The sequence below is a fragment of the Dermacentor silvarum genome, chromosome 4 (assembly GCF_013339745.2).
Source record: "Dermacentor silvarum isolate Dsil-2018 chromosome 4, BIME_Dsil_1.4, whole genome shotgun sequence".
Taxonomy (NCBI): Eukaryota; Metazoa; Arthropoda; class Arachnida; order Ixodida; family Ixodidae; genus Dermacentor; species Dermacentor silvarum.
The window spans coordinates 44,827,298-44,854,669 of NC_051157.2; the positions used below are offsets into that span (position 1 = coordinate 44,827,298).

A 27,372-nucleotide genomic window follows, 5' to 3' on the forward strand; every position below is an offset into this window, starting at 1 on the left:
GATAGCGCTAGATCGAACGCTTATGACTTTAGACAAGCTTGTTCAAGAGACTCGGTGTGCGTGACGGCCGCTGTTCGACCAGTATAGTACCGAACACCATTATTGCAACGTGTAGAAGGTGCAATGTGGTGAGAAACTGGGTTAAACGAACACGCTCGGCAAACAAGGAGCGGGCCCTGCAACACGCTCACAGGCGGCCGTTATCTTTTGTTAGCAACGTTTTTGGCTAAGGCAGTGACAATGATTTAGATGAAATCCGCTTCATTCGCAGTTGTTAGAGATACAAAAAAAAAATTAACACGCAACGCATTAAAGCAACCTGATACTGACAACTTGTTTTCCTTCAGGTCTCATCTCACTGGCGGATACTCGGTAGCTGCGCTCAAAAACGGCATATCAGGCTCGTTATGCGGCGAAGCAGAACCAATCAAAGAAGGCTACTAGATTGGCAGCCTGACCTGGCGCGACGTTAACCGCAGTGTCGCGATTGCGTTCGCTGAACAAGGCGAAACGCTACTGCAACATTTCAATTTTTTTTTTTCGTGCTCCGGTTTTTCGCAACTACAGTCTTAACGACATTCTCAACAGCTCGTACCATCGGACGCAGAGTACTGCATCGATTTCGTGGCTTCGTCGGCGGTGCCGCAATGGAGGAAGGGTCGGGCGGTATTGTAGTGGTGCATTGGGCGGCGCGCCCATCGCCTTCCCCGTTGGAGCCGCAGAGACGGCGTGAGGAACGTGGGCGCCGGCTGTACAGGCGCCGCACGTGGCGGTCGCGTTTGGCAATGAGCAACAAAGATTGGCGGGACAAGGAGAGAGAGAGAGAGAGAGAGAACGGGCAAAACTACGGCGAGAGGAGGAGACGCGCGCGTACGCCTGCGTATACCAGCGAGTCCCGAATGAACATATACAAGGAAAAGGGCAGTGCAACGTAACGACAATACGCGGGGGGCAAACAACAACAACAAAAAAGGGGGGAAGGACAAACAAACACACACACACACAGAGTGAGAAAGGGTGGTGCGGCGCGACGGCCGCTGCAGGTACGCATGGCGGGCTGCTCGCCGGCTACACGGCGTTTGCGCGCCTCCTCGTCGCCCCTAGGAACTGGGCCCCACGGCGGGACCAGGTGCGCGGCCTACCGCCACCTGTGCGCTCTGGCGCGCTTCGCCGCCGCTCAACATAGGCGGCGCTGGCTGCCCTGCAACAGTCGAGCCACCGGTGTGGCGACCGCTCACTCGACCGGCACTGCGCCCCCACCCTCGCCCCTCGATATCTTCATCCCGTCGCGGTTGCCGCTGTGTAGTAGACCACACCACACACACACAAGCACTGCGCCAGCCGAAGCGGCCTCAACAACGCGCGCAGCAGTAATAGTAGCAATGAGGAATACCCGTATCAAAACGTGGCTATATATATATATATATAGTGGTCTGTCACACAACGGCTACCCGACGCGATGGAGAGTTGCGAGTGCTCACGAACGGAGTGGCTGTGCCGAAGGTGATCGTCTGGTGATAGAGAAAATGCCTGCCTTGGACTTATGATTCGGCGAGGCGCAAAGTGCTGGACATTTCGGAAATGCGGTTCTATTTTTAAAGATAGCCGATCAAATGGAAGCGCCACGTGTCGTGTGCTAAGCGCTAGAACGAGGAACGTGAATTGCCGACCGTTCACGTTTTTCCCTACGGAAGCCATCTACTGTTTGCTCAAAATTACAGGGCGGCGTGCATGTGTTTTTCCGACACTGGCGGCAAGAAATGGCGCCGACTCGGCTAGACGCAGCCGGATGAGATTTCGAAGTTCGAAATAGGGATCTGTAGAAGTTCCGTAGTCGCCATTACCAGGTAAAAAGAGCAGGTAACTAATAAAGGAGACAAAGACCAAGAAATTGACAAAATGAATTCAGGTCTTCCTAATTTTGATGGCGGAAATGGCGGAATCTTACAAAGAGCTTATAAAGAGCAGCAATGTTTACATTTAAACAATGTAAAGGTCAAACTTAACTTCTGTATCAAAGTTAAGTCGACCACGCAGGAAGGTAATGTCATAATGTAAAAGATGATAAAGAACACTTAAAACATGGTAAGTGAAAGACCATGACAAGAAAACAAGCGACTAGAGAATGAAAACACCAACAGGCTGGTGCATGAAGGCTCAAAAGGAGACTAAAACGGTAAGCGACGAAAAAGATTAATAAAAAAAAAGATATCCATTCGCCCTTTATTCCGTTACAGTGCGGTCATGCTTCCCTTTCATTGCTCTCAATTTGCCGTTACCAAATGGCCTCGCTTGAAACCGAAAACATATATACAGCACACATTGGTACGAAAACCATGCGACGATCACCTCGGGACAGCCACTCTGAGACCGTGCACCGCAGCAGACATTGGCACACTTTTCTTTGCATGTACTAATATCTAGGGCACCTCCACAAACACCCCGAAGGCGGCCTGCTAAGAATCAACGTAAGCTCCGGCGAGGATGGGCAGCACGGAGGCAGGGCAACAACGTCTGCCCCGCGGGGACACTTTCTCTCTCTCCTCTCCACGCGCTGAGATCACTGACGGAGCAGCTCATGAACACTATTTTTTTCGACTCGGCCGTCATTGGCCGCGCGATTGAGCAAAGTTACCGGACTCATCGAGCACAGCAGGAACCGAGAACGTTTGCCCGTGTAAAAACAGGAGACAGACACAAGCTGTGCGGGCATTCCTTTCCCTTATCAAAGGCTTCTGAAAGCAGTCGACTCGTTATGTGCAGGAAACAAATTAGCATGTGTATACTCTGTCGCACTGACTCCGTGCAGTGCGGCAAAGACCACCAGCGGCAGCCACTCGCCGACTCTTCAGCGCTAATCTTCCCGCGCGCAATGCCAGTTCAATAGAAGGAGCCCGAATGAATTAGCATCAAAGAGTGGGCGAGCTTTCGACCCTTGACTGGTGTGCGCAGCTGATTCTTCCTGCTGATTGGTTGACACCACTTGTGTAGCTTTCACGGCAGTGCACGGAGTTGTCGACCCGGAATATACAGCAACAATTCCTGCGTCACTTGGCCGATACAGATTCAATGAAATACTGGTTCCCGGTCGCTCCCAATTTTGTCTGGCATAAAAAAAAAGACACCAGCCACATGCCTCATTCGGACGTTTAGCGACAGAAATCGACCACTGGCTGCTACTTCGCCTTTCAACCTCGCATATGTAGAGACCAGATTGGCGCGGGTTCGAGAGAGGTAAAGAAAAAAAAAAGATGGCATGTAATCTCGGAGGGCTAAAAATGACTAAATGGTTTCTCTATCGACTGCTCCTTGGTCCTATAGTGATGCACTCGTACAACAAGAAACAAGGCGACCTATATTTCTACGCGGAAATGGCACTTGTCAGTTTCAATGTTTTTGGTTCATAACGATGGAGCAAGGCGTGCTTCGTGAACCATTTGGCTTCTTCAGATTATCCCTACTAACTACTTTGCAGACCCAGCACGTTTCGGCAAGAATGGCGGAAGAAATTATGTGACAACAGTTTAAAATTATACAAGAAAGTAGTTCTGATAGACGATGGACTGTAATGCGCTCTCTCGCATTCAACTTGGTCTGTTTTTTTTTATTGAATAAATTGATGACTAAGCCAACGAGCAGCGTACTTTCTCCCTGATCGAAGCTGCCAGTATTGTTATCCGAACGAGCTCGCAAGGCACCAAGCGCTACAACTCAAACCTTTCTCGTCGCCTTCACGTGTAAATCCACACCTCAGCTTTCGACTATATGGCTTCGACTGTCGCCGCCTTCGAGGCAGCTTAGCCCGACTCCAAACAAAGTACACTCAAACTCCAGGGTCAGAGAGCTAAAGAACCTCCCCGGGCCCTATAGTACATAACCAGACACATGCAACCACAGCGTGGATTCACGACTGTTAACCGCCACACTTCTTCCAACACAAAAGCAATAATACCACCGAGCAGCTACGCTAATACTGCGAACCCCCACAAAATGAGCAAGAAACGGCTGCCGAACTGTGTAGAGCATGGGAGAGGGTATTTCATTCACTGAGCCGCGAGGGAGCGACCCACGCGCTTAGCCGGCGACCCAACGGAGAGATCATACGGAGCTGAAAGCGGCGAGCGAAGCGCCGCACTTCATTGCACGAGCCGCCTACAGGCCGCCTCTCATCTTAACACGCTCTCACACCACGACGTGGTCGGCGCGAGCAAGCACGCGCAACACCGAACGCTGCTTACCGAACACACCCGCCTACGCGTTGCCCGCATCCCATATATGGAAAGGACGCGCTCAAACATCACGTTAACGATTCCACGCCGCCGCGCCAAACGTATATGCTATTATACACTCAGTACAAGATGGCGAGCGGCGTGGTTTTGTATACCCGTATTTACCGTGGACAACGCGCTTGGTGTGGCATGGCCTCGCGTGTCCTAGCTTTCTTTCCACTTTTTTTGATATTTCGCAAAAGCCTTTGATTCTGGATCCTTTGGAACGTGTAGCGAACGCTTTGCAGAACAGGTTTTGCGGTTTTGATGTATCGCAGAGACAGACGTATACACAGACGGGAGTGTTTTCTTTTTCCGATGACATAAAGGAAACAGGAGAGCGCGCTGGCAGAATCGCTCGATCCGCGCGCGCCGTGTTGCTCAAGGAGCGGGAAGCGCCTGAACGGAGAGAAAGAAGCCTTTCTTTTTGATGGGCGTGCGCGTCTATACCAACACAGGTGGGCACGCAAAAGGGCGTGGAAATGGAGCCGTGCTGCCGTGTGCTGCTTCCCTATACGTCACTTAACTCTCTCCATCTTTCTTTACAATATGCACACTGACAATATCTCTGCCTATGTATATATATTTATATAATATATTTATGTATGTATAATATTCTATACGTTCACAAACACCTTCGCAAAATACATACAAGGAAAATAAAGAGCGCGCCACTTTTTTGATATTCAACCGTCAAAAAACGTTTGATTTCCTCTTTTTAAACCTCGCTCGATACCCGTTGGCAGGCACACTCACACTCTTTACAGTCGTCGAGTGCCAAATGGTGTCCACACAAGTCCGCTACAACACACGCTCACGGGGTCTCCCCGCTCATATATAGTGGAGCACAACGACGGTCGGCACGCCCCGCACTGGACAGGCGGCCTCGGGGAACAACGAGGCAGGGGAACTGGGGGGAGGGTTTAACAACGGGAGGCGCCGACATGGGAGTCCGTGCGAGGAAGTGCAAAGATACTTCCTCTGCTCCGCCGGAGAAGAAGAGGCCGCAGCAGCATCGGGCTAGGACGAGGCGGCCAGGGCGAAGGATCCGTTGCTCGTGTTGTCGCCGTCGTGGTCCGGCGAGCTGGACAGGCCTCGCGCCAGGACGGGCGGGAGCACGTGCGGCAGCGCCAGCCCGTGGCCAAGGCCCCGGCGCCGCACCAGGTCGAGCTGGAAGCCCGCCGCCAGCCGGTCCTCGAGCCGATCCCCCAGCCGGTGATGTTCGACGGCCAGCCGGTGGTCGATGCCGACGCCCAGACGGTGGTCGACTGCCGTGAGCCGGTGGTCCACGGCTGCGAGGCGGTGGTGGTCCACAACGCCCTGCAGCCGCTCGGCGAGCAGATCCTTGCGGCGGTGGTCGTTGTTGATGCGCAGGTCTTGCTCCTTTTCCTCGGCTTCGTCCATCATGTCCTCTTCGCCGTCCTCCTCGTCGTCTTCGGGAGCCTCGGAGTCGGACCGCGAGCTGGACAGGTCGAGCACGCCGGGCGTCGGGTAGCGGTACGGCGTCGACGGCAGCAGCAGCGGCGTCGGCGACATGGACATGTCCAGCGGCTCGGTCTGCTCCGTCTCGAGGAACAGGTCGCGCTGCTGCGGCGTCAGGATGCGGATCGTGTGGCGCGGCTTTCGCCGGCTCTTGGGCGGCTCGCCAAGAGGTCCCCCGGTGACCGAGTGGGCCACGGGGGGGATCACGGCGGCGGCTGCGGCTGTGGGCGATAGGGCGGCGGCGGCAGCCAGGCTGTTGTTGACCACCACGGGCAGCGCGGCCGTCGCGGCGAGCGAGGAAGGAGGCGAGGTGGCCACCTCGTAGGCGCGGGGCCTCCGGCCGCGGCGCGGCTTGCCAGCGTTCGCCTCGTCCTTGGGGCACTTGTGGTGCATGAGGTGGTGGCGGCGCCTGAAGCGGCCCAGGCAGAGCTGGCACTCGAACGGCTTCTCGCCCTTGTGGATGAGCATGTGCGCCTTGAGCTGGTTCGAGTCGGAGAACTTGGAGTCGCACAGCTCGCAGGCGTACGGCCGCTCTCCGGTGTGCACCCGCAAGTGTCGGCGCAGGTTGGCCACCTGCACGAACTGGCGGTCGCAGTGCGTGCAGTGGTACGGCTTCTCGCCCGTGTGCAGCCGCATGTGCGTCTTCAGGTGGTGGTCGCGCGTAAAGCGCTTGTGGCACTCGCGGCACTCGAACGGCTTCTCTCCCGTGTGCGTGCGCTCGTGGTTCTGCAGCACATGCTTGTAGCCGAAGCATCGCCTACAGACAGTGCACGTGAAGACCTTGTCGCGCGGCGCCTCGCGTCGTCCCAGCAGATTCGAGAGGAAGGCCAGCTCGCCCGTCGTCGAGGATGCGGCACCCGGGAGCGGCGGGCTGCGCGAACCTCCGCCGCCGGCACCGCCGGCGCTCGACGGCGCCGAGGAAGAGCCCGCTGCGCCGTTGCCGCCGCCGCCGCTCGTGGTGCTCGCCGCACTGCCGGGGCTGCCGCCGTTGCTGCGACATTCCTCGGCCTCACTGGCCTCTTTCATCGCACTCCGATGACCTGCGCAACAAGAGAATGAATGAAGAATCCGAACGGTATAGCACTGGGGTCAGGGCTTATATAGTGTGACTTCTTATGGAAGCTTCGCACGCGAAAAATGGACACAACAACGCTATAGGACGGAGCCAATTGCAATGCGTTCCATATAGTCCGTCACCGGCTAAAGCAATCCGTAATTAAGTGAAAATATGAAGGGTGGTCCGTTCATAACTCGATCCATCGCGACAGGCATATTGACGATACTGGTGCGGTGGTGCCTCCGTGCTCCTTAGAAATAAACATTGGGTGATGCGAAACGTCATCCTCTTTAAAAAAAAGATAGATCTACCACTGTACATAAAAAATATCACCGTTGAATACGTGAAACAGCATGCACCCCGCGAAAAGGAGTTTCCTTGAACACTGCGTCACATTGATTATGCAGGAATCCGATAGTTGCTCCTCCCTATACCTATACAGCACAATAATAACGTCTCTCAAGACGCACGACTGGGTTTTAAATCGTCCCAAAACGGGTGCTCGGCATCGCATACCACGCGTAAATCGGACGGGCACGCGAAAACAAGACGTGAGTATGTTACAGTGCTGAACTCAACTCAATGTCCAGCCGCAAGTCTCTGACCAGACATTGGTATACACTTGCTTGGCAAGTTTGGTAAGAGTTCACACACCACAGAAGCCATCGCACAATAAGATATTCTGCTCACTCAAACACACTTGCGTGAATGTGCACTGCGAAGATGACGCCGACAGTTATATCTGGATTTGTTAAAGTGGGCGGCCAAGCACGTCACCTCTCATCGAGGCCCATATGGCACGACAATCGAAGAAGATCTGGCACTACAGTTCGTTAACAGCCACATTTCATCCTATTTGTCCTACCACCTTTAGTCCACATTAATACCCAGAGATTCAGTAAAAAGAAGAAAACGAAAGATGTTTATATCTCTCTCTCGTCCCAGTCAACTCGGCGAGCAGCAGGAACTAAGAGAGAATAATACGGGGAACCAAGGGGCTCTACTTTTTTTTTTTTTTTTTTACTTACTACCCCATGAAGCTAGTGCGCGTGCACAAATACTCAAGAAAGTGTACAGGAGGACGCCGCGTTTACCCAATGGCTGAACATCGCACGCGTATAATACGGAAGACGTGGGTTCGCCTCCCACGTACCTGCGGTAAGTTGTCTTTTCGCCCAGTTTAATTTTTCCCTCCTCATTTTTTCTACATTCCAATCAAAATGGACAGTTGATTTCCCCACTGTTTCTCTGGCTTCATGTGGTTGCAGGAACTGAAGCGCACAAATCCACCGAGCATCCTTGTCCAAAACACAGTCACGGGCGCGAATGCGCTATACCAGAATGACGCGCAAAGTCCGAATCCATCCAAGTGAGCGGAGAGCAGTCGCCGACCACACATACCCCATGGAAGCCCGTCTTGAGGCAGCTGTCGCACCGTGTTGCACGCGCCAGCCGCAGCGGCAGGAGTACGGAGACCCTCGCCGAGAAAAAGGGTGGCGAGGCGGCGGCACGGAAGCGAAGATGCCGTGGGGACTTGGGACTGCGTAACCGGACGACGACCACCACACAACACGGCCGACCTTGACGCCACCCTCGCTCAGCGGGAAGTGACGCGAAAGGAGGTCTGCAGCGGCTGAACCCTCCTCTTCCACAACGTGGGGAACGATCGAAAAGAAGACGTGTCAGACGCCTGCAGCCGGCTCAGCTCGCAACCCGGAGAGCAAAGAGAGAAAGAAAGAAAGAAGCGCCCCAAAAAATAAAAACGAGAGAAAAAAAAAAACTGTTGCACGGGGACACCATTGTAGCCAAGGCACGTCTCTCGGACAGGAAGGGAAGAACGGAGAGAAAGAAGAAAGATTGCCGTGCCTCGAGGCGGAAGGGGTGTACGACAGCGCGAGGGGAGAAGGCGAAGAAGTAGAAGGGGGAAAAAAAAAAACCGACTCGGCCGCGCAACTTCTGTCATCCAGACCAACCGAGGAACGCTAACAAACAAACAAACGAAAGAACGGATGTTCACTCCGCAATGGGTCAGACTCGCCGGCAAATTCAGTCGCCCGCCAACACCCCCGGGTCCGCTTTCCCGAGCCAAGCAACCCAAGCCCTTCTGCCTCTTACACGAGTGCGTATAGATAAACAGACAGAAAGAAAAGGAGGTATAAGAAAGGAATCGCCGGCACGCACACCGCGTAGCCGCCGAAAGGGGCAAGTTGCGAAGGGGGATAAAGAAAAAAAAAAAAAAAAGGAGAGGGGTAACCGAAAGCTACACCGGACATGGACTCTCCCCCTCAGCCGTCGAAGAGAAAGGAGAGATACGGAGGAGGCTTCTTTTTTTATTTCAGAGGCCGTTTAATTAGAGGCGCCCAGAGAAGAGAAGGAAACAAAAAAGGAGGCCACTTGTCGTGCTCGCCTCCATTGTGCGGTCCGCGTGGCCTGGTCGGCCTCCCCTTTGTGGCGTTCCTGCGTTCGCTCGCTATATACTTGAGAGGCGAGGAAAAAAGGAGCGGCATGGGTGTTCTGCAGCGCCTGTTTGTGCGTCTGTGAGTGTGTGTGCGTGCGCACCATCACGTTGTCGTCGGCAAACCGGCGGCGCTCGCGGGCTTGGCGCGCAAGCCCTTCTCCCGCCGTATAAAGGGTTCGCATCCAAAAAGGGGAGGAAAAAAAAAAAAAGAAAGGAACAACCGGAGGCGATAGATAGGCTAGAGTAGGACGAACGGGGAGGGAGCTAGCAGTGCGATACAAGTGCTTGAGAAGCGGCGCTTCTTTACTCTTTCCTCTCTATCCTTCTTTCGGCGTGGCCCCAGGAAGCGCAATTAGCCGTAGCTGGCCCACTGCTGTACACCAACAATCCCTTTCAGACTTTGTCTCCTCGGACAATGGTGGGAAGGGGGGGGGGGGGGGGGGCATTGCGTCGCCTTGCCGTTGACGCCTGCTCGTGCAGCCGCAGGGATACACGGCGCGTGGCAAGTGTTCCTCGCATTGAAAGAGGCTCGCGAGCCTCGGGTGTTGTCGGCGGGCCGCTTTCAACTTCTCTTGTCTTCTCTCCGTTGCGTCTCACTCGGGTCTTCCCCGACAGGCTGCCTTTTTGCCTTGACCTCCTACACTTGTCCCCGTTTTGAGGCGTCTTCCTTCCTACACTAAGTTTTTGTTGTGTTTGGTTCTCTATTTTTTTTTCCTTTTCGTTCTTCAGTCGCTTTTGATCTTCCCTAAACCGCTCTTCCCTATGGCGTTAGAGATAAGAAAAAGAGAAAGAAAGCGAGGGACGTCGGCGCGCCGAAGAAGTGGCTGGTTCTTTGTGTGTGCCAGTGTACGGTGTCCACAGACAATAAGTATGCGCACGCGTGAACATCAAAGGAAAAGCCGACCGTATGTGCATGATTGAAACGTGGTATAGGCGTAGAAACAGTGATCGAAAACTAACGTGCAAGCTTAGCTTCGCGGCTCAGAAGATCTAACGGCGGGATACCGGAATATGACAGCTATATATCACTGCATAACTTAAACGGGCACTTAAGGGAAATTTTAGGCGAGTTTTGTTAGCAAATTACGCTCTTACAATACGAGAAAGCTAGGCTCTTAGCGCGAGAGAAGGCGTGATAAGCCACAAAAGACGCAACACCGAAAGATGGGTAGCGATGCTGCCATATATATAGATAGCTTGGTGTGAAGTCATTAACTTTGATGGTGCCTGCTAGATAATTTTTTATCAGTAAAGGTGAACTACATTGCATTATAATTGAGCGAAACATTGAACTTAGTAAGTTTCAAGAATTTTTACACCGACATGCAAGCAGCTCCACATGAAAAAAAAAAAAAAAAAACTTTGAAATCTATGACGCTCAATTGACGTATACGAGTATACTGACGTTATATGGTTTCGGCCCAAAATTCAAGAAATTGAAGTTTGGTCTTAATTTTCTCTTCTAGTAATCAACGTACGTGTTAGCGGAAATTTATAAAAAAATTATACTTTCGAAAGAATACTTCATCACCGTAAACAGATTTACTATTTACCCGCTGCTGTATATCTTAGAGGCTATATGGCCTTGCACTTCAGAGCTCTATAGGCCAGAGGTTAAACTTGACAACCCAAAAAATTTGAAAGAGAAAAATACGTAAATGCCATAAACGTATTCGGCACGACATCCCGATAGCTGCTTACTCACGAGAATTACCTGTTCGTTTGTGACTGTCCGTGCATGGCCAGCCTAAAATGCAACCATTTGTTGATTTTATAGCGATCGCGTTTCTGTTAACTCTATCGACCATCGCCGTATTTTACATTTTTTGATTCTTTAACGGTAAGCGCTAGAAACAGGAAGAATTGAGGTTGCATGTGCTACATCTGACAATAGTTTTCCTTCCTTTGTTTTCAAAATTTCTACTTACGAAGCGCAACTTTTCTGTTATCCTAGAGAAAATTGCCTTTCTTCGTTCGTCTGAATAATGTATTGTGTGTGTGTGTGTAGTGCCAGTGTCAAAATATTACGAGGTACGGGTATACCACGCATGGTTATGCCTGTAACCAGTCATGTTTACCACACGGAGATATGTTGGCTATTTTTTTTTTGTCTTTTTTTATACGGGAATATTTGCCGCATGAAGATCCAGCCCATGATTTATTTTATTTTTCAGCAGTATACAAATTCCGCGTATAAAACCCCGATCGATGCAGCAGCAAATCATTTTTTTATACAGGAAAATGGCACCGCCTGTGAATTCAAAGGGAACCGGAGTTCGGTTGATTGACGAATCGACTAATTTATTAATTGATATTAATGACATTGTAAATGATGCTGTCTGTTTTCATGATAATTAAGTATGGCGTAAACAGGTTATTTTTGTTGGATACGCTTGATTGACCAGATCACTCAGAAAAACGCAATTTTAAGCACTCTTTCATATTGTTTAATATTCCTTCCATTCTATTTTTTGTTTTTCATTTTTAGGACAAGCTTATTTACTCAGGATTATTAATGACAACACGCTACGGTTGCAGGCTGTGTACTCTGAACGCACCGCGCCATTAATTGGCCGATGCTGATATATATTCTGGATATTGTGGAATACCGCCATATATTGTTAAATTAGTTCTCATTGGCTGAGAGGACGACTATATATATATATATATATATATATATATATATATATATATATATATATATATATATATACGCCTCGATGATTGGCTTATATTGTCAATATATGGCGAAATTTGACGTTAATGTGCAAAAATGCACTCCGGTTTCCGCTTTGCGTCTGCATGCGTTCTTATAAGTCCCCAGTTAATACAGACGGTTACAAAAGCGGCCGGTCGGCAACACCAGCTAGCACATATTAGTCGTGGGGTGACGGTTTCAGTAAACCTCTACTCAGCAACCCCAAGAGCGAAATAGACTGCGAATGAAAGCAATAAAACAAAGAAACAAACAAACCAAAAGTAAGAACAAAAGCCTGCAATCAAACTTGTGGTTATACAGACTTTTCCTTTTGGTCATGCACGCGACACTTGCGTACAACTTTCGAAATGGCAAAATTATGACTGAATTCATAATCAAGTTTCAGGCGCGTTTTTCACACATAGCGTTTAAAGTCGCTAATTACCAGCGCAGGATGAATGCGTGGTGCAATTTGTGTTATACACCGACCTTACGTGAAACACACAAAAAGAAGTTAAAAGAACAAATTTGACATCCTTCTGTTTACTCCACAGCCGTTCAGATATCTGAGTCAAATGTGGCGCTCGATAAGTTGCTTGAATTCTTGTAAAAATAATGTATGCTTGAAATTTCTAGTTCAATAATTCTGCGGACGAAATGAATGCAGATTATGTGATTGCAGCGTGACAATGTGTTCGTTTTTCAGCGCAACACAAATGATGCGTTTTATGGGCTATCGATAAGTACGTGTTACGTTGTGATACCTCCCTGGCTCCCTTTAAAACACAAAAAGCAATATCACTGGCTTTACTAAGCACGGCCTATACTATCAGCAACGAACTTACGGTGCCCGTTAGTAATGAGGATGAATTCATCGCATATTCTCTTAACAACGAAATAATTTCTTTGTTCAGTAATTATATGGTATACTTTGTGCGAAGCTTACACATTGTCTTACATTTCGATTGTATATGTTTAATCGACGAATTGCAACGCTACGATGTTCAAAGAGCATCTTTAAGGAGAAGAAAGCTGCAATTATCGGCCCTTCGCCTATACGTCACACTATATAGCGGGTATATATGTATATGAACTATCGCAAGTTCGTATCACAAGTAACACGTTGTGACCATCATGCACTACCTGCGGAGCGCGCGGTTTGCGAATGTAACTGATCTTCAAACTTGCACTTAAGAGTTCAGCGTCACACGGGCGAAGGTATGCGGGCTTCGTACCTGTATAGACGACGAAAAACCGGTACGGATGCAAATCGCGCGGAATCAAAGGGCCATCGCACGGCTGGACCGGACTCGCGGGCGATGCGACGACGTTATATATAATCCCTCGGAGAAAAACGAACGACAAAAACATACAACTCAGATTAATGATCGACTCCGAGGAGAGGACTCCTCTCCTCTCTTTACCGTATTCATCTTGGCGAAACACGGTGCCGGCTGGCCACCCTTGCATGCGTCCTCCGCTCTTGCGCGCACTCGCCGAGTACGACCAGTCGTTGCGGCACGGAGACTCATTTGTTCGCGGACGCAGCCAGAGTACTGCGACCGCGTACTGCCGCCGACGCCGAGATAGCAGACAGTCGAGCGGAGAACAGCAACAAAAGAAATAATAAGAGAGAAAAATACGAACCGAAAGCGAGAGAGAAATAGGGGGGAGGTAGGGAAAGAAAGAAATGAGCGCGCGCAGCGGCAGATGGTTTGTAACCCGAACCTCGACGAAGGATGGCGCTGCGGCGTTCTGCAGGGTCGGCTGAGTGAGGCACTGCCGTTTCTGCCGTTTGAGAGCGAACAGTGCATTCTCGGTTGGTCCGGCAATGCTCTCGCTGTATCTCGCTCAAAGCGCGATATGTGTGCACACACACCGCACTGGAAAGCTAAACGCGCGGAATGGGGGGGAAGGAAGGAGAGGGGGGGGGGGGGGGTTGGAAGCGGCGGCATGCGGTGCAGCCGTCCAATGCGAACAAACCAGCGACAGTGCGCGCCCGCGGCGCGCCGGCGTTTCAGCCCCGCAACTGCGGCCAGGCGCGCGGCTCCGCCTCTCGCGTCGCGCCGGAGGGTGGAGCAACCCTTTCATTGGGAGCGGAGCGGCGACAAGCGGTGTGTGGGGGCACGGCTAGCTAGTGCGCGGCGCGTTGTGAAAAAAAAAAAAAAAAAATGCTTTTCCCCCTTTCGGCGCCGCGCTCGGCAACCCCATCAGGCCAACCGGCCAACCCTCTCGCTACGAGCCCGATCCCAACCCAACCCCGCCGCTCAGCCAGCCACAGCTCACGAAAGAGACGCGACCCCTTTCGTTCTTTCCCCTCCTCTTCCGCGACGCTGTAGAGATAGGTGCAGAGCTGCGGCGGCGACGTATAGGAAGCGGGTGCGGAGTGGAGTAGACTGGATTGGGAGGGAACGGGGGGGAGGGGGGGGAATGAAGGCCAGATCTCCGGCGAATGCCAGACCCCCTTTATCACGCAAGAGCTATCGGAGTGGGGCTCGCCAGAGAGAAAGGGTGGAAAAGACCTTGCGGAGCGAGTGAGAGCGGCAGCCGGCGATGCGGAAGGGTTTTTGCCGAGGCAAGTGCAAAGGCGACCGGCCGGTTGAGCAGGAGGGGGTTGATGCGCCCAGGCGACCTGTTGCGCCGCGACTTCCGCATTCGCGGCGATCTCTTCGCTGCCGCGCATTGCGCAATAGGCAACATCGCCAGGGGTGTATATATATAAATGAGCGAAACTCGCGGCCAGCAAGCAATTACTGGTAATAACTCAGGCCCCAGACGGGTATGCGTACACTATACTCTCGACGGTCTGCAGACGGGCGCGGACTGCGTGTATAATCCGTTGGTATAACGAAGCGTGCCGAAAGACCGCAGAAGTCGTCGTCCTCCTAAGCACCGCGAAGTGCCACGGGCGCGAAGCGGTTGCTCACGCATTTCGCACGCGGAAATGTACACACATGTCCGGTTACGGAGAGCACCTCTGAGCAGGCGTTGTAATCCAACTATCGATCGAGGTGTCAGTTGTTCTTGAATCGGCGTTCGAGCTCTTTTCCATCCGTATATATAGTGCAATCGTATAGTTCCGGAATTGGAAGCAACGATTGCGAATGCGCTTTACAGACGATCGTGCAACCTTCGCTTGCGGCCGCGGTTGCCACCACTTCAAAACCCAGTGTGAAGAAACGCGCCTCATGCTTAAATTTCACGATTACCACCTTCAATCATTTCACCTGGAGAACAGACTCGAAAAAGGTCCACCTGCTTTCTGTTGCTTTAGGGTGTCCTTTAGCGAGTGTCGATTCGCTCTGCGCCAGACGATGTTTCGCCCGGCCCTTGACAAAAAGAAAAGGCATTTTAGGATGGTTTGGCGCTATTCGCTGTACGAAAACTCGCATCTGTTTAGCGTTGAAAAGAACTTAGCTGCTGTCTCCTGCAAAATGTGTGTACATGATGGAAGTATACTAGCCTCACGAAGGAAGCAGGCTATCCTTAATTCTCAGCGGTCTCCGGTGTTTTTATGGCCCTCACTATAGCTTATAGCTAACAAGGGCATCGTTCAATCTTTGACGAGGAAGGCGGCGCTCATATAGAGCGGATAAACGAAAAACACGCGACGCCCCCACTGAGCTGCTGTCCTCGACTCCTTCGGCAGTCTTTCCCCTCCTCCGACAAGGTCTCTTTTACCGCCGCCTCTAAAAATACTTCAGCCGGCCACAAGTGTCGTTTAACCCGAGGGCCTCCCTCCGCGTGGCGGCAAACACGCCGCCGACACGTGGAGTGTCATTCAGACCTTTGAGTCTCGCGTAAACAGCGACGATGTTCCTCAAAGCCCTTCTGCGGCGACGCTGATAGGGGCGCGCGACGCGCCCGATTTTGCTGCAAGGTGACAGTGGAAACAAGCGCCAGACCCCCCTTTCGACCTCCCTTGCTCCCGAAGCGGCACATAGTATACATGGCTGCGCGCAAACGCGTCCTACTTTCTGCGTCCGATATCGTCGCGCGCCGACGGGAATGGTGACGAGGACTGTGTGACATATGCCACGCGTGCATGTGTGTTGCCCCACAACACAGGATGCTGAACATAAAGCTTTTTCTTTTTTATTATTTCATTTTATCACTGCATGCATATGTGTCGGTGCGTTTCTAAAACCCACAGTGAGCGAATTTAGCCTGCGCCATCTTTAAAGCATCGCGTCGTGTGGATAAACTATCTGCGTGCAAATTTTCTTTTGGGGAATACACTATATATATAGCTTAAAGAAGCACGGAAGCTTATTGGGCAAGTTTGTATGACTTCATGATATATATATATATATACCGTGAAATAATAACGTGGACACGCAGGTGAGGAAAATATATACGGGACGAACGCTCAGGTCTTTCTTCCCCTGTCCTGTATAAATTTAAGGTATATCATGAAATGGAAACGATGAATTATTGCATGTATATGACTGTGTTGCAGCTGTGCGCGCTCGCGCATAATCGATCATCTGTATAGAGGTCTCAAAAGTTCCAAGTATAATGCAACTCTGCTGCATGAAGACGGATTTGAAAGCACTCTGGCCATGTTCATCATGCCCAGAACAGATTTATATGTCCACTTGTACACAAAATAAAATTATTTCGCGATCTCGCGATGCGGTACTCTGCACGGGCTTTACACACCTATAATTGGAATTGAGCATTTATTTGCAGCAACAGAAGAAATATATACCATGTGCTGCTCCACCTTTTCACATCTCCGCCGAACGGCCGGTACACCCGAAACTCGGTATTTGCAGCTATTATATATAGGCGTTTCGAGATATTTGTACGGAAGGCCAAACGAAATCATCATGGAGCTAGCTCTGAAGACTTCCGCGGTCGCATCTCAGCCGGGCACCCATACCAGAGGCTCGGAATTTTCCCAGACGCGCAAACAGGGCGCCACCGTCGCCGGAATGCGCGCCTTCCGAGCACGTCAGCCCGCGTGTATACATCGTAAACAAGCTGTTACCATGCGGAGAGCAGAAATGGGCGCAAGCTTTATTTGCGCTGCTCCGGAACCAATTGAAAGTGAGGCGAATCGGTGTGGACAATGACCGTCCTTCCCGCTCCTGCGCCCGGGCTAACGCGGTAGATAGGCGGTATCTCAAGGCAAACCTGACTCACCGTTGTCGCCCCGGAGTCGCCACCGCCGCGGGTATGTGACTATGTTGCATCTTCGGCTCCGATATAGAACTAGGCACTGTTGCGCTATATGCACGAATTGAGGAAGACGCTGCTCCCAGCGTGAAACTTCGCCGTGATTGCACGACGCTTCGCCGTATAGGCTGTCGCGATTGCCCGCCTCCAGCGATGAAAAATTTATGAGAAAAACGATCACATAAAGGGCAGTAAAGCCCTTAGTTGTATGTAGATGCATGGGTAAGTGCAAAACACGGTGGAAAGGTGTAGGAATAAGGAAGGAGTTCGGTAAACTGCAGCAATCTATTGGTATGCCTGCCAATTATCAACTATTCGTAATTGAGTCACACATGCATAAGATATGTGTGTGACGCAGAAAAGACAATGTGTGTACACATATCGTCAACGAAGGATGATATCGTCAATGTAACGAATGATGTCGATCAAATGAGCACGTAAAATATATCCGTGGAGGTATATGTATACAGAAGCTGATTCCGGAGAGAATATCTTAATAAGGAACTCCTGGCACCGCTTTAGCTTCGACAGTGCACGTATACTGCATGGTTTTACGGAGACCTAGAACAGACAAACAGATCGGCTCGGTATCTGACGCCAGACGCAGTTTTTTTTTTTTTTCGGCAGCGGGGGTGAGCGACGACTCGGGTTTGAGCGAGCGAGGTCGTCGCGTGTTTGTCGGGACGAGAGAGAACGGCTGCAGCCGTGCGATCACCGCACGCATACACTCACACAGGGTCGCGCGTGATAACGGCTATCACAGCGCAACCAATCATCGCTCTGCAAGTGCGTTGCTCGCACTGCAGCCCCTTGCCATTGGCGATATATACATGTATTCTATATCTGTCGCGAAAGGCCTGAACTCTCGCGGCCAGCTCCGGCATATTGCTCTGCGGCGGTGCTCGATCCTGCTGCCGGCGCTGGGTTGCAGGTTTCAGAAAGAAACATCCAGGCGTCCAGCAGGCTGCACACACGCACAAATGAAGCCATCGCAAGCCAGTGCAGCGCCTCCATATCAGTGTGATATATCAGTATGTCTGAGCACGTTTTGAGCGTCTTTGCTTGCGAACTTTCAGGTCGTGGGCGGTTTGTTTTCACTGTTATATGCAGGCTCGAAATGTTTCTGGCCTGCATGTCCTTAAGAAGCCTATATGTGGAAGAACTCGAAGTGAAAGTGAGGAGAAACTCGACATGAAGCTATTACACCATAAAAAAAAGGAATAAAAGAAAAGGAAGTGATACACTCTCAATTTACTTATTAAGTTATTTATATTTCTAGCTTTGTACTGTTAACATGTCACGAACATAAACACATCGCCGCGTAAACATAAACGTCCAATCGCTAAAGGCATGTGTATATATATCACCATACAGAAGAATGCACAGAAAAGATTACATGCACGCTACAACGAGAGCTTATATAACAATATTTTCGGAAGCTTCGCGGTGCGAAATCAAACTACCTGTATACGGTGAACTATATATGTATATATAGTGGCATATCATCTCAGCTGCTCATTGCTCGCGCGCACGTTTATCTTTTGTGGAGGGGCGCCGATTAATCGGGATTCCCGTGGCCTGGTTTGCAGGCTTGACGAAACCGGCGCTGGCTGCAGTTCTTTGTGCCGCATGCAGGTGTCTGCGGCGCCGTGCAAGCAGGTCGTCGACGAGCGCATGCGCAATCTCGCTTACAGCGGCATCCACTTCCGTTCCGATTGCATATGCGGCGGGACGCGCGGGGCTGCATTGCAGCGATGATCGGAAACTCGATGACGCAGGACGTAAGCGCGAACGGGATCTGCGGCCGACTTTTTCACGTAATAAGGATTAATGAACGCTTCGGAAAAAGGAACGGCAGTGGCACATTTCGATATAGCTTCGTGTCAATGGGGTGCTGTATAGATGCAAGAGAAGGGAAATGCCTGAATGAAGATGATGGTTGCTGCATGCAGGGTCTTGGATACTAAGCAAGCTTTTAACGATTATATAGTATACCAATGAACTGCGGCTAAACCGAAGAAATTATCTGATGTATGTCTTATGTTTTTATTTAACATCAAAACCGACAAGAAACAAAGAATGATCTTGTACACACATTCCTTTCCTATATATAGATGGATCGAGTGGTATGCGTTAAGAAATGACGCAAAAAAAGAATAAAAAATAAAGATGTAAATATATCGAGAAAAATATAACTTATAAGAAGCAGAGTTACGAGGAAAGTGACTTGCTGGTGAGGACAGGTTTGACCTGCATGCGTGCTATAGATAGAAGGAAGCGCCAACAAGATGAGTTGTCGGTGGAGAGTGTTGCACAAGGGAAACGCACTAAAGAGCCAAATTTAGCAACATATATCCCTATAGTACATATACGTATAGTGCGTATATCGCATCTCCATGCATGGAACCATATATTATATAATCACTGCTTCCACTATTGTATACACATATTTGTGTGTATATATGTGTGTTGAGATGTGTGATTAGCTATCACATTCCTTCACGGTTTTTTGCCTATCGGTGAGCCATATCATGCGTCGACTGTGGTTCGGTTGGAGACACCATGCACTCGTGTCAACCTGCAGTCGAAGGGCGCTAACAAACAACTACCCGTTAACCCCCGAAATTTCAACGGTTGATGCCGTGTTTGACGAAGCCCGTTCCTACACTGCACGGGAAGCTATATAGCTTCCCGTGCAGTGTAGATACACCATGTGTATAGATACACATGGTGTATATATCTACATATACTGTGTTTCGAGAATGTGCTGAGGGCACCTTTTGTCATGCAGTCAGGTCTATATGATATATACGGCTCGGTGCACAGCGACCGACCGTGTATACAGAAGCCGCGTATACGTGAGCCTGAAGAATTCCGGGAGGGATCAACGAACTGCACGATTTCACGAACTGCACGAACTCTCACACTCCTGCTTCTGGTGCAATTATGGCGCAATATGTGGATCTACTACAGGAACGTTGAATGCTATATTTAGGCAGTGCCATGCAAGAGACTTGTATCATGTCTTTGAAACCTGCTCTACATGTAACATACTGTTATAAAGAATCTTCACATTCAAAAACTATCTCCGCCTCTGAATCTTGATATAGCCGAGCCAGGACCTTTCTGCTGGCATGCAGACGTCGACCGGCACCCAACAATAAGCCTCGCTTTATATATAGAATTCACATTTAAAAAGTGGTCTTTTAGCTATAGCAAAACAACTCGTTTACCGCGCTGGATAACGACTCAAGGTTTTAGCGGATCTGACAACTGCGGTGATCAATAACGACTGAAAAAAAAAAGAAAAAAAAAAGGCACCGTCATATAACCCTCTCCCGCTCTCCCCTCTACTTTATTTCAAAACACCTGCGCATTTAACCGAGCCGCTTGACAAGCACCTATACTTTGACATACCGGCCAGCATTCGTTTGCCCCGAGTCTGCACGGTGAGCGCAGCTGCCGAACGAACCATGGCAGTTGAATGAAAGTGTGAGGCCACGCTGTATATATACCCCATATAGTCTATCACGAGCTGCGCGGAATGCACCGATCGGCCTGCCGAATACGAACAATGAACTCCCTGCGGCCAAAAAGTGAAGTCGGCGTGAGTATTAGATGGGAGGTGTAATTAAGATGGGCGAGAACTTGCCGGAAGTATATATATATATATATATATATATATATATATATATATATATATATATACAGGGTCTCAAACACAGATGCAGTCCAGATATAGCTATTGAGTGAAGTTCGTGCGGAAACGCGTGTATACTCGACTCCTTCTCTCTGTATATCTTGCTTAAACCCCTTTGACAAACCTACAGGGCCACCACCAAGACCACACTGTGTATGCAGTATATCGTATTGCAATTGCTGAAGGGAGAACCGAATAAAAAGCCATTTACATATCATTTACGCGATTCACACATGCAAGTCACCAGCATCGTCATCGTTAGCGCCGTGCTCTCTGCCTTCTTGATCGCTCAGATCTTCGTAACATATGCTCCTCCGACATATTATATGATGAAGCCCCATGGCTGACGTGAACATGATAGTCACCGATTTAGATGCACGCAGGAGCAGAAGAGCGAGGCCTTCCATAGAGTATATATATATATATATATATATATATATATATATATATATATATATATATATATACGTGCGCTCGGTCGCTGCAGCGCGGCTCGCAGTACCATGCAGGAAGCAGGCTCAACCGCGATGCGAGCAAACAAGTCGAGCGGCCGGCAATCCGTTCACGGTCAGCGCAGCTGCTGCAGCTGCATGTGCGACGTGCCTCGCGGGAACCACGCTGCGCGACGCCTGCATGGCACAGGGACGACGCACGGAACGAGCGTGTATCTCTCTCTATACCCTCGTGCATGGATGTTGAACTCGGGCGTGCGCGGCATGCATGCCTATAAGAGCAGCGAGAAAAAAAAAAAAAACAATGAAATAAAAAGAAACGCTTAAGGGTACATGGAAACTCCTGGAGCATCCGCGTCCTTCCCGTGGTGTGCATGGAGTATATGTGTTGTATTATTCCACGATTGCTTTCGACCTCAAGCGCGCTCTGAAATTGGGTCAAAGGCGAAAACGAATCGTGTGTGTTCAGGTTTGCGCGCTTCGCAAATAAACTTGAGTATGTGCATACGTGTGCATTGCTGTGTGTTGGGCCACCTGTTGATATTCGAACATGGATATAGCATTTTGTTTTGGTGCCCGCAGACAAGGACAACTTAAGGTAGCGGTATACATAGACACCACGCTGCGCTATATTATAGTGTATATAGAACATCGCGTTGTCTATACGTCTAGCTTTTGTCCTTGTTTGTTGGCGCTAAAACGTTATCCAAGTATATACGTGATGTGTTCGTTAACGCAGGATATCCGCCATGATATACCATGTGGGATAATGTTCAAACAGAGAGGGAGAGGAAAAGAAAGGAGCAAGGCAGGGAGGCTATATATGCCAGAACAGAAAAGCCGGTTTGCTACCCTACACTGGAAGATGAGAGAGGGGGACGTAGAAAGATATGGGGAAAGTATCGAGAGAGAGAGTCTATAGTAGGCACAAGTGCCAGCACAACTTCTGGGCTGGAATAATGTAACTGGATAGTGCAATGTACTCGTATTCCAATTATTTTCCCTTTGCTACACGTACTCGTCAGTGCATGGTCCGAGCGGCGCGCTCATCCTGTGTATACGTTGTCGGCATGACTGGCCGGTAGTGGGAGGTGCACGGATGATATGAGAAAAGAATAGAAACTATATAGAAAAAGGAATCGTTACGTTATAGCGCGGCACTGCCTTCAATGAGCATCTTTGACGTTGCAGGCAGTAATCGTCCTCCATTTACGGAGATGCGCGCTTGCATCATGCAGTCAACACGACGCGTGCATATATGTATTAGCGATACATGCACCGTTAGATGCATCATATACGCGCCATAGACCGTTTCACTTCATTATGGCCTGCGTGTTACATTTTTAAGTATAGCCCCCTGCATTTTACAGTACATTTAAAACACGACTAAATATAGGTCGGTGAAGAAACGTTATATAAACGCCACCATATTATATATATATATATATATATATATATATATATATATATATATATATATATATATATATATATAGGCGCTGTGGTGAACATTTCATATGTTTTCGTGTCCTTTTTTTCCGCGTCATTGCATGTATTGCAAGCAACATTGCATGTTTTGCCTATATGCGTATGGCGGGCCATCCTAAGCGCGGCGGTTCACTCCGTTAGCGCAACCATAATCCGATTATCCCTTTCTTATAGCTAGTTGATTGAGAAACACTCTTAGCATAAAGGCCCGTATAGGATAGCTGTATGCAATCGCGAGAAGTGAGCAAATTTCACAAGCGGACAATGATGTTGAAACTTGTACGGACATCGAATCCCCCTCGCTGATGTATCATGAGTACTAAACACTCGCCGTCTGTTTATCTAGGAGAACAGAAAGCGAGGGGGAAGCGCCCCCTATAGCTATACCACGCACAGTGTATAACAGGCTGGCACCTGAACTATCCAGCGGCAGAAACGTGCGGCTGTCAACAGTCTCCGCAGGTGGTCTCCGTCTCAAGAACCAACCGACTCGCCATATATATATATATATATATATATATATATATATATATATATATATATATATATATATATGTGTGTGGCTCAGTTTCGGTGATGTGATGAGAACCACGATCGGGAAAACTCGTCAACGGGTTTCGACCATATGTGCGCCACATATATACGCGTTCCCATTTTCCACAAGCCGCCCATGTATATATCCGCGACATGAGCCGACCCCGTGAGACAAAAAAACGCATCAGAGCGGAAACAGAGCAAGAGGATGGAAAGAGAGAGAGAGGCGCGGGTGAGTGGTCGATTGGAGAAAGTGGTGTCGCCGGCGCTTTGCTGCCGCAGCTTTCGCGAGGCGGCATGCATGTCGAGCGCGCAACAAGATGGCGGATGCAGGGCACGCGAGAAAAGAGGAGTCAACCATGCAGAGCACTGCAACTGGGCCGCGCTGGCGGGCGCCGGCGTTGAACGCGTGGTGCTGCTGCGCTGGTGGTGGTGGGGCCCGCGCCGAGCCGCTGTACGTGGCTCGCGCACTCGAACTTTGGCCGACATTTTCACGTAAGGGGAGAGCCAAAAAGCGCTGCCAAAACGCGCGATAAGCATGTGTCCAGGACCCCGCAGATAAGGGATACTAAGGCTGTCCTTATCGGTGGCCCCGCCGCCTGCCAGAGCTGGAGGGGGGGACCGTCGTCTGAGGGTGCAACGAACCCGGGCGCCGATCCCTTTCCGCTTGGCGCGCTCCACTCTTTCGCGGCGCCGGCCGACTGACTATGTAGCGGACACGGCCTGTCTAAATACGCATGCGCAGTGGCTACAGTTCGAGACCTCGTTTCTAGATTCTGCAGTTTCGCGCCTAATGGAATAAAGGAGCAACGCAGCTGTGGCAGGATGACAGGTTGTGCAGTAACACTGATTTGCAGAAAATGCTTTGCTGTACAGGTGTTCTGTACTCTAGGGCTTCACGTGGCAACACCATGATATGATTATGAGGCATGACGTATAGTGGGGTGTACTCCGGATTAATTTTGCCTACCTGGTATTCACTTACGCTCCCTCCCTCACTCACTCACTCACTCACTCACTCACTCACTCACTCACTCACTCACTCACTCACTCACTCACTCACTCACTCACTCACTCACTCACTCACTCGATCACTCACTCGATCACTCACTCACAAAGCGTTTTCTACCGACAGGGCCATGCGTTGACCGAGTTTTCGAGGGATCGCATTCACGGATAACACTGCGACGTTAAACGGTGTGCAGAAAACGTAATAAAAATAAAATGACGTGTGGTAAATGGCGGCAGCTGTGGAAGAGACAGGAAATTGCCTACATATCAATCCCTTAACGAGTGCTGTCTGAACAAGGCACTCACCCGAGACACGTGCCTTATATCTTAAACTCTTCGCCAAACTACACACCTCCTAACAGTCGTGGATAAATACGTGGACGGTAACCGGATATATACCTTATCGGACACGTGGTCTTCGTATATGCATTATTACGGTCAGCCCCTTTGTGATAAATGCACATGAAAACGAGAAGCTACCTGCATGAAGCTGTTTAATGTATCATATACTGTGTAGGAGATAGTATACTGACTAATTAATCGTTGAGGGAGCATTCATAACCAAAGAAAAAAAAACAATTCTCAACTGCGTTGTCAACACCTGTTTGCGTAGAACCACCATCCAAAAGTCGATTATCTCTATTGCGGAACGACGTGATTTAGAAACCGAATGCTCAATGAGAGAGAGAGAAAGCAATGGGTCATGTATCGCTTGCCCTATATTTCCTTTTTACCCGCGTGATACGCATGTAACGACCTAGAAAACAAGGCAGAAAACGTAAAGAAAGTGCTTCGAAAACGAGGACGTATACACAGAGTATATCGCGAACAGCGGAACCTTTCCAACTCGCGATGTGCGCTTGCAGTGTATCTGCCCCGAAGGCTCGGCACAAAACAGCGAGGCTAAATGAGTGACTCGTCAAGGCTTTTTTGCCATTAGCCCTCGCGCGAGCACAGCGACAGATAAGCGCGACGTGCGCATTGAGGAGGCGGCGGAGGTGATCGCGAGCGGTCGTTGGCTGCTGCGAAAAGCGAAACAAAAGAGCGCGTGTTTGCATCGAGTACTGTCACGTGCTATACTGCAGGTCGAACGACGACGCGGAGAATGTGCAAAGACAAAAGACCGGAAAAGCACTGCCGACGCTCTATATATAAGGGGACACTTCTGGTTCCACAAACATGAGCGAAAAAGATAGCGTGCATGTCACACCGGCAGTCAAAAAAGTCTCCCACGCATAACCAGTACTTGCGGGTAGCAACGCATATCGATGACCTGCATGAGCTGTCAGCACGGGAGCCGCCTATCGGCGCAGGCGTCGTGTATGAGTGCCGTATAGGCCACTCTCGCATGATATCGTTAGTGTATGAGGGGGGGGGGGGGGGGGGGGCAAACGTGAACGCTATCAAAAACCACACGTGACGAGTCGGCCTGCATGTGTGCTATGTATATACGCATTTTCCAGACGGTGCGGTTCATGACGCGTCACAGGCTGCTACAGTCAGCGCACGTATAACTCATCTGCTCATGCACTGCATGGGTCGGTACAACGTAACGATCCATATATCCTTATCATTCACTGCTCCAGATCGATTTACCGCTGTAGTATGCCACTCGAGCTAATGACGAAGCACGACAAGGAATCTAAGTTGCGTTAGAGTATAGTCTATATAGTCCCCACTAAGCTGGCTTAGCAGTCCATTGGTCTTGCCACAAATCGACATACATATACGTATGCCGTCACTGTACTATGCGAGTATAGCAGAACGCCGCGTGCTTGGTGCTGACGGTATGTGTATAGAAAATGTGTTGAAAATGTGTTAACCGCTGGACAAATAAAGTTTATTCCTATCCTATCCTTGAAGTGCTGGCCTCAATACATCTGCATGGCTAGGTCTCCGTCGTCAGTATATCGGGGAGGAAATACACGAGGACAGTAAGGAGGCATATCTCTGAGGCGGACCATGCACCTATGTCTGGAGGCTGCCAGGAACATTGATATCCATCCGATCAAGGACGCATAATGGCGTCCGTTGCGTGCAAGGCTCCGCCACAGCACGTCTGCGCGCACCGTGTGTAGAATGGTTCATGCAAGCGCGCTATACATGTCCTTATCTCGGTTTCTTAAGATAACAGTGTTTCTTCTTTATTCTTCTTGCTTTTTACTTGCTGTACTTTCTGAGAAAACTTTGTTCGTATGCAGTAGGTTGAACGTGAAGAGCAGATTTGCTTTGCTTACAGGCTCAAGCCATAGGAATAATCCAGTTACTAAAATTACCTTATCTAAAGCAAGCTTGTTATTGATGACAGGTTCTCGCAATGGAAAGCATTTTTATCGCATGAGAACAAACAGCATTTCTTTTCCTTCCTGCAGCGCTCACGAAACATAGCCAGTAAAGCGAATTCACGCCGCGGAATGCAGTTCGTTGTTTCTTTTCTTTATTTTTTTTTTCGTTTCTTTCGCACGTGTCTCTGTGTTACGCGAACGGCGAGCAGCTAGCGACCTGCCCGCTCGAGGCACGCGAAGCACCGGTTTTTCGGTGTATAACAAGCCTTCCAACATTTCTTTTGAACGTCCCCATCCCATTCTTCTCTTTCCAGATAGCAGCGTCCCGACAGCAATCTCTGACGACAGACCCTTCAGTCAGACTCCCGGGTCGCGAAGTCTCTTGCGTTCCCCGCAAAAGGAAGCAAGCGTTCTTCCCCGTTCTTTTCCACCCTTTCGCCCAAAACTCCCGCCCCATGGGTACCCCTTCGGGCTCCCTTCTTCGCATGTCCCACTTAGCGCTCGCAAGTGTTGGGCAACCTGTCGCCAAGTGTGTACCGGCACGCCGCTCCGCAATCGCCATAAATCCTCGCCGCCATTGTGTCGCTGACGTCTCCGAGACGGGCGTGAAAGACAAGAAAGAGAAGCCAGCCGCCATCCGCATTCACGTGTCAGGGAAGCCGCGGGAGAGGAGATGAATGAAAACCCGCGGAGGAGAAAAGAGAGAAGAAGCGCGTCGTCGTCGTCGTGCGTGCCAGCAGCAGCAGCAGCAGGCGCGA

General features: G+C 49.9%; 1 protein-coding gene across 1 annotated transcript in view; it reads right to left on the reverse strand.

The window, feature by feature from the left end:
* Positions 1–577: 577 nt before the first annotated feature.
* LOC119449927 (protein krueppel-like) overlaps positions 578–27,372 on the reverse strand; it is a 125,660-nt gene continuing 98,865 nt past the window's right edge. The window contains exon 4 of the mRNA XM_037713219.2: positions 578–6,790. Coding sequence (XP_037569147.1) covers positions 5,289–6,790 — 1,502 coding nt within the window. The 3' untranslated portion in view covers positions 578–5,288. The remainder of the gene's footprint in view (positions 6,791–27,372) is intronic.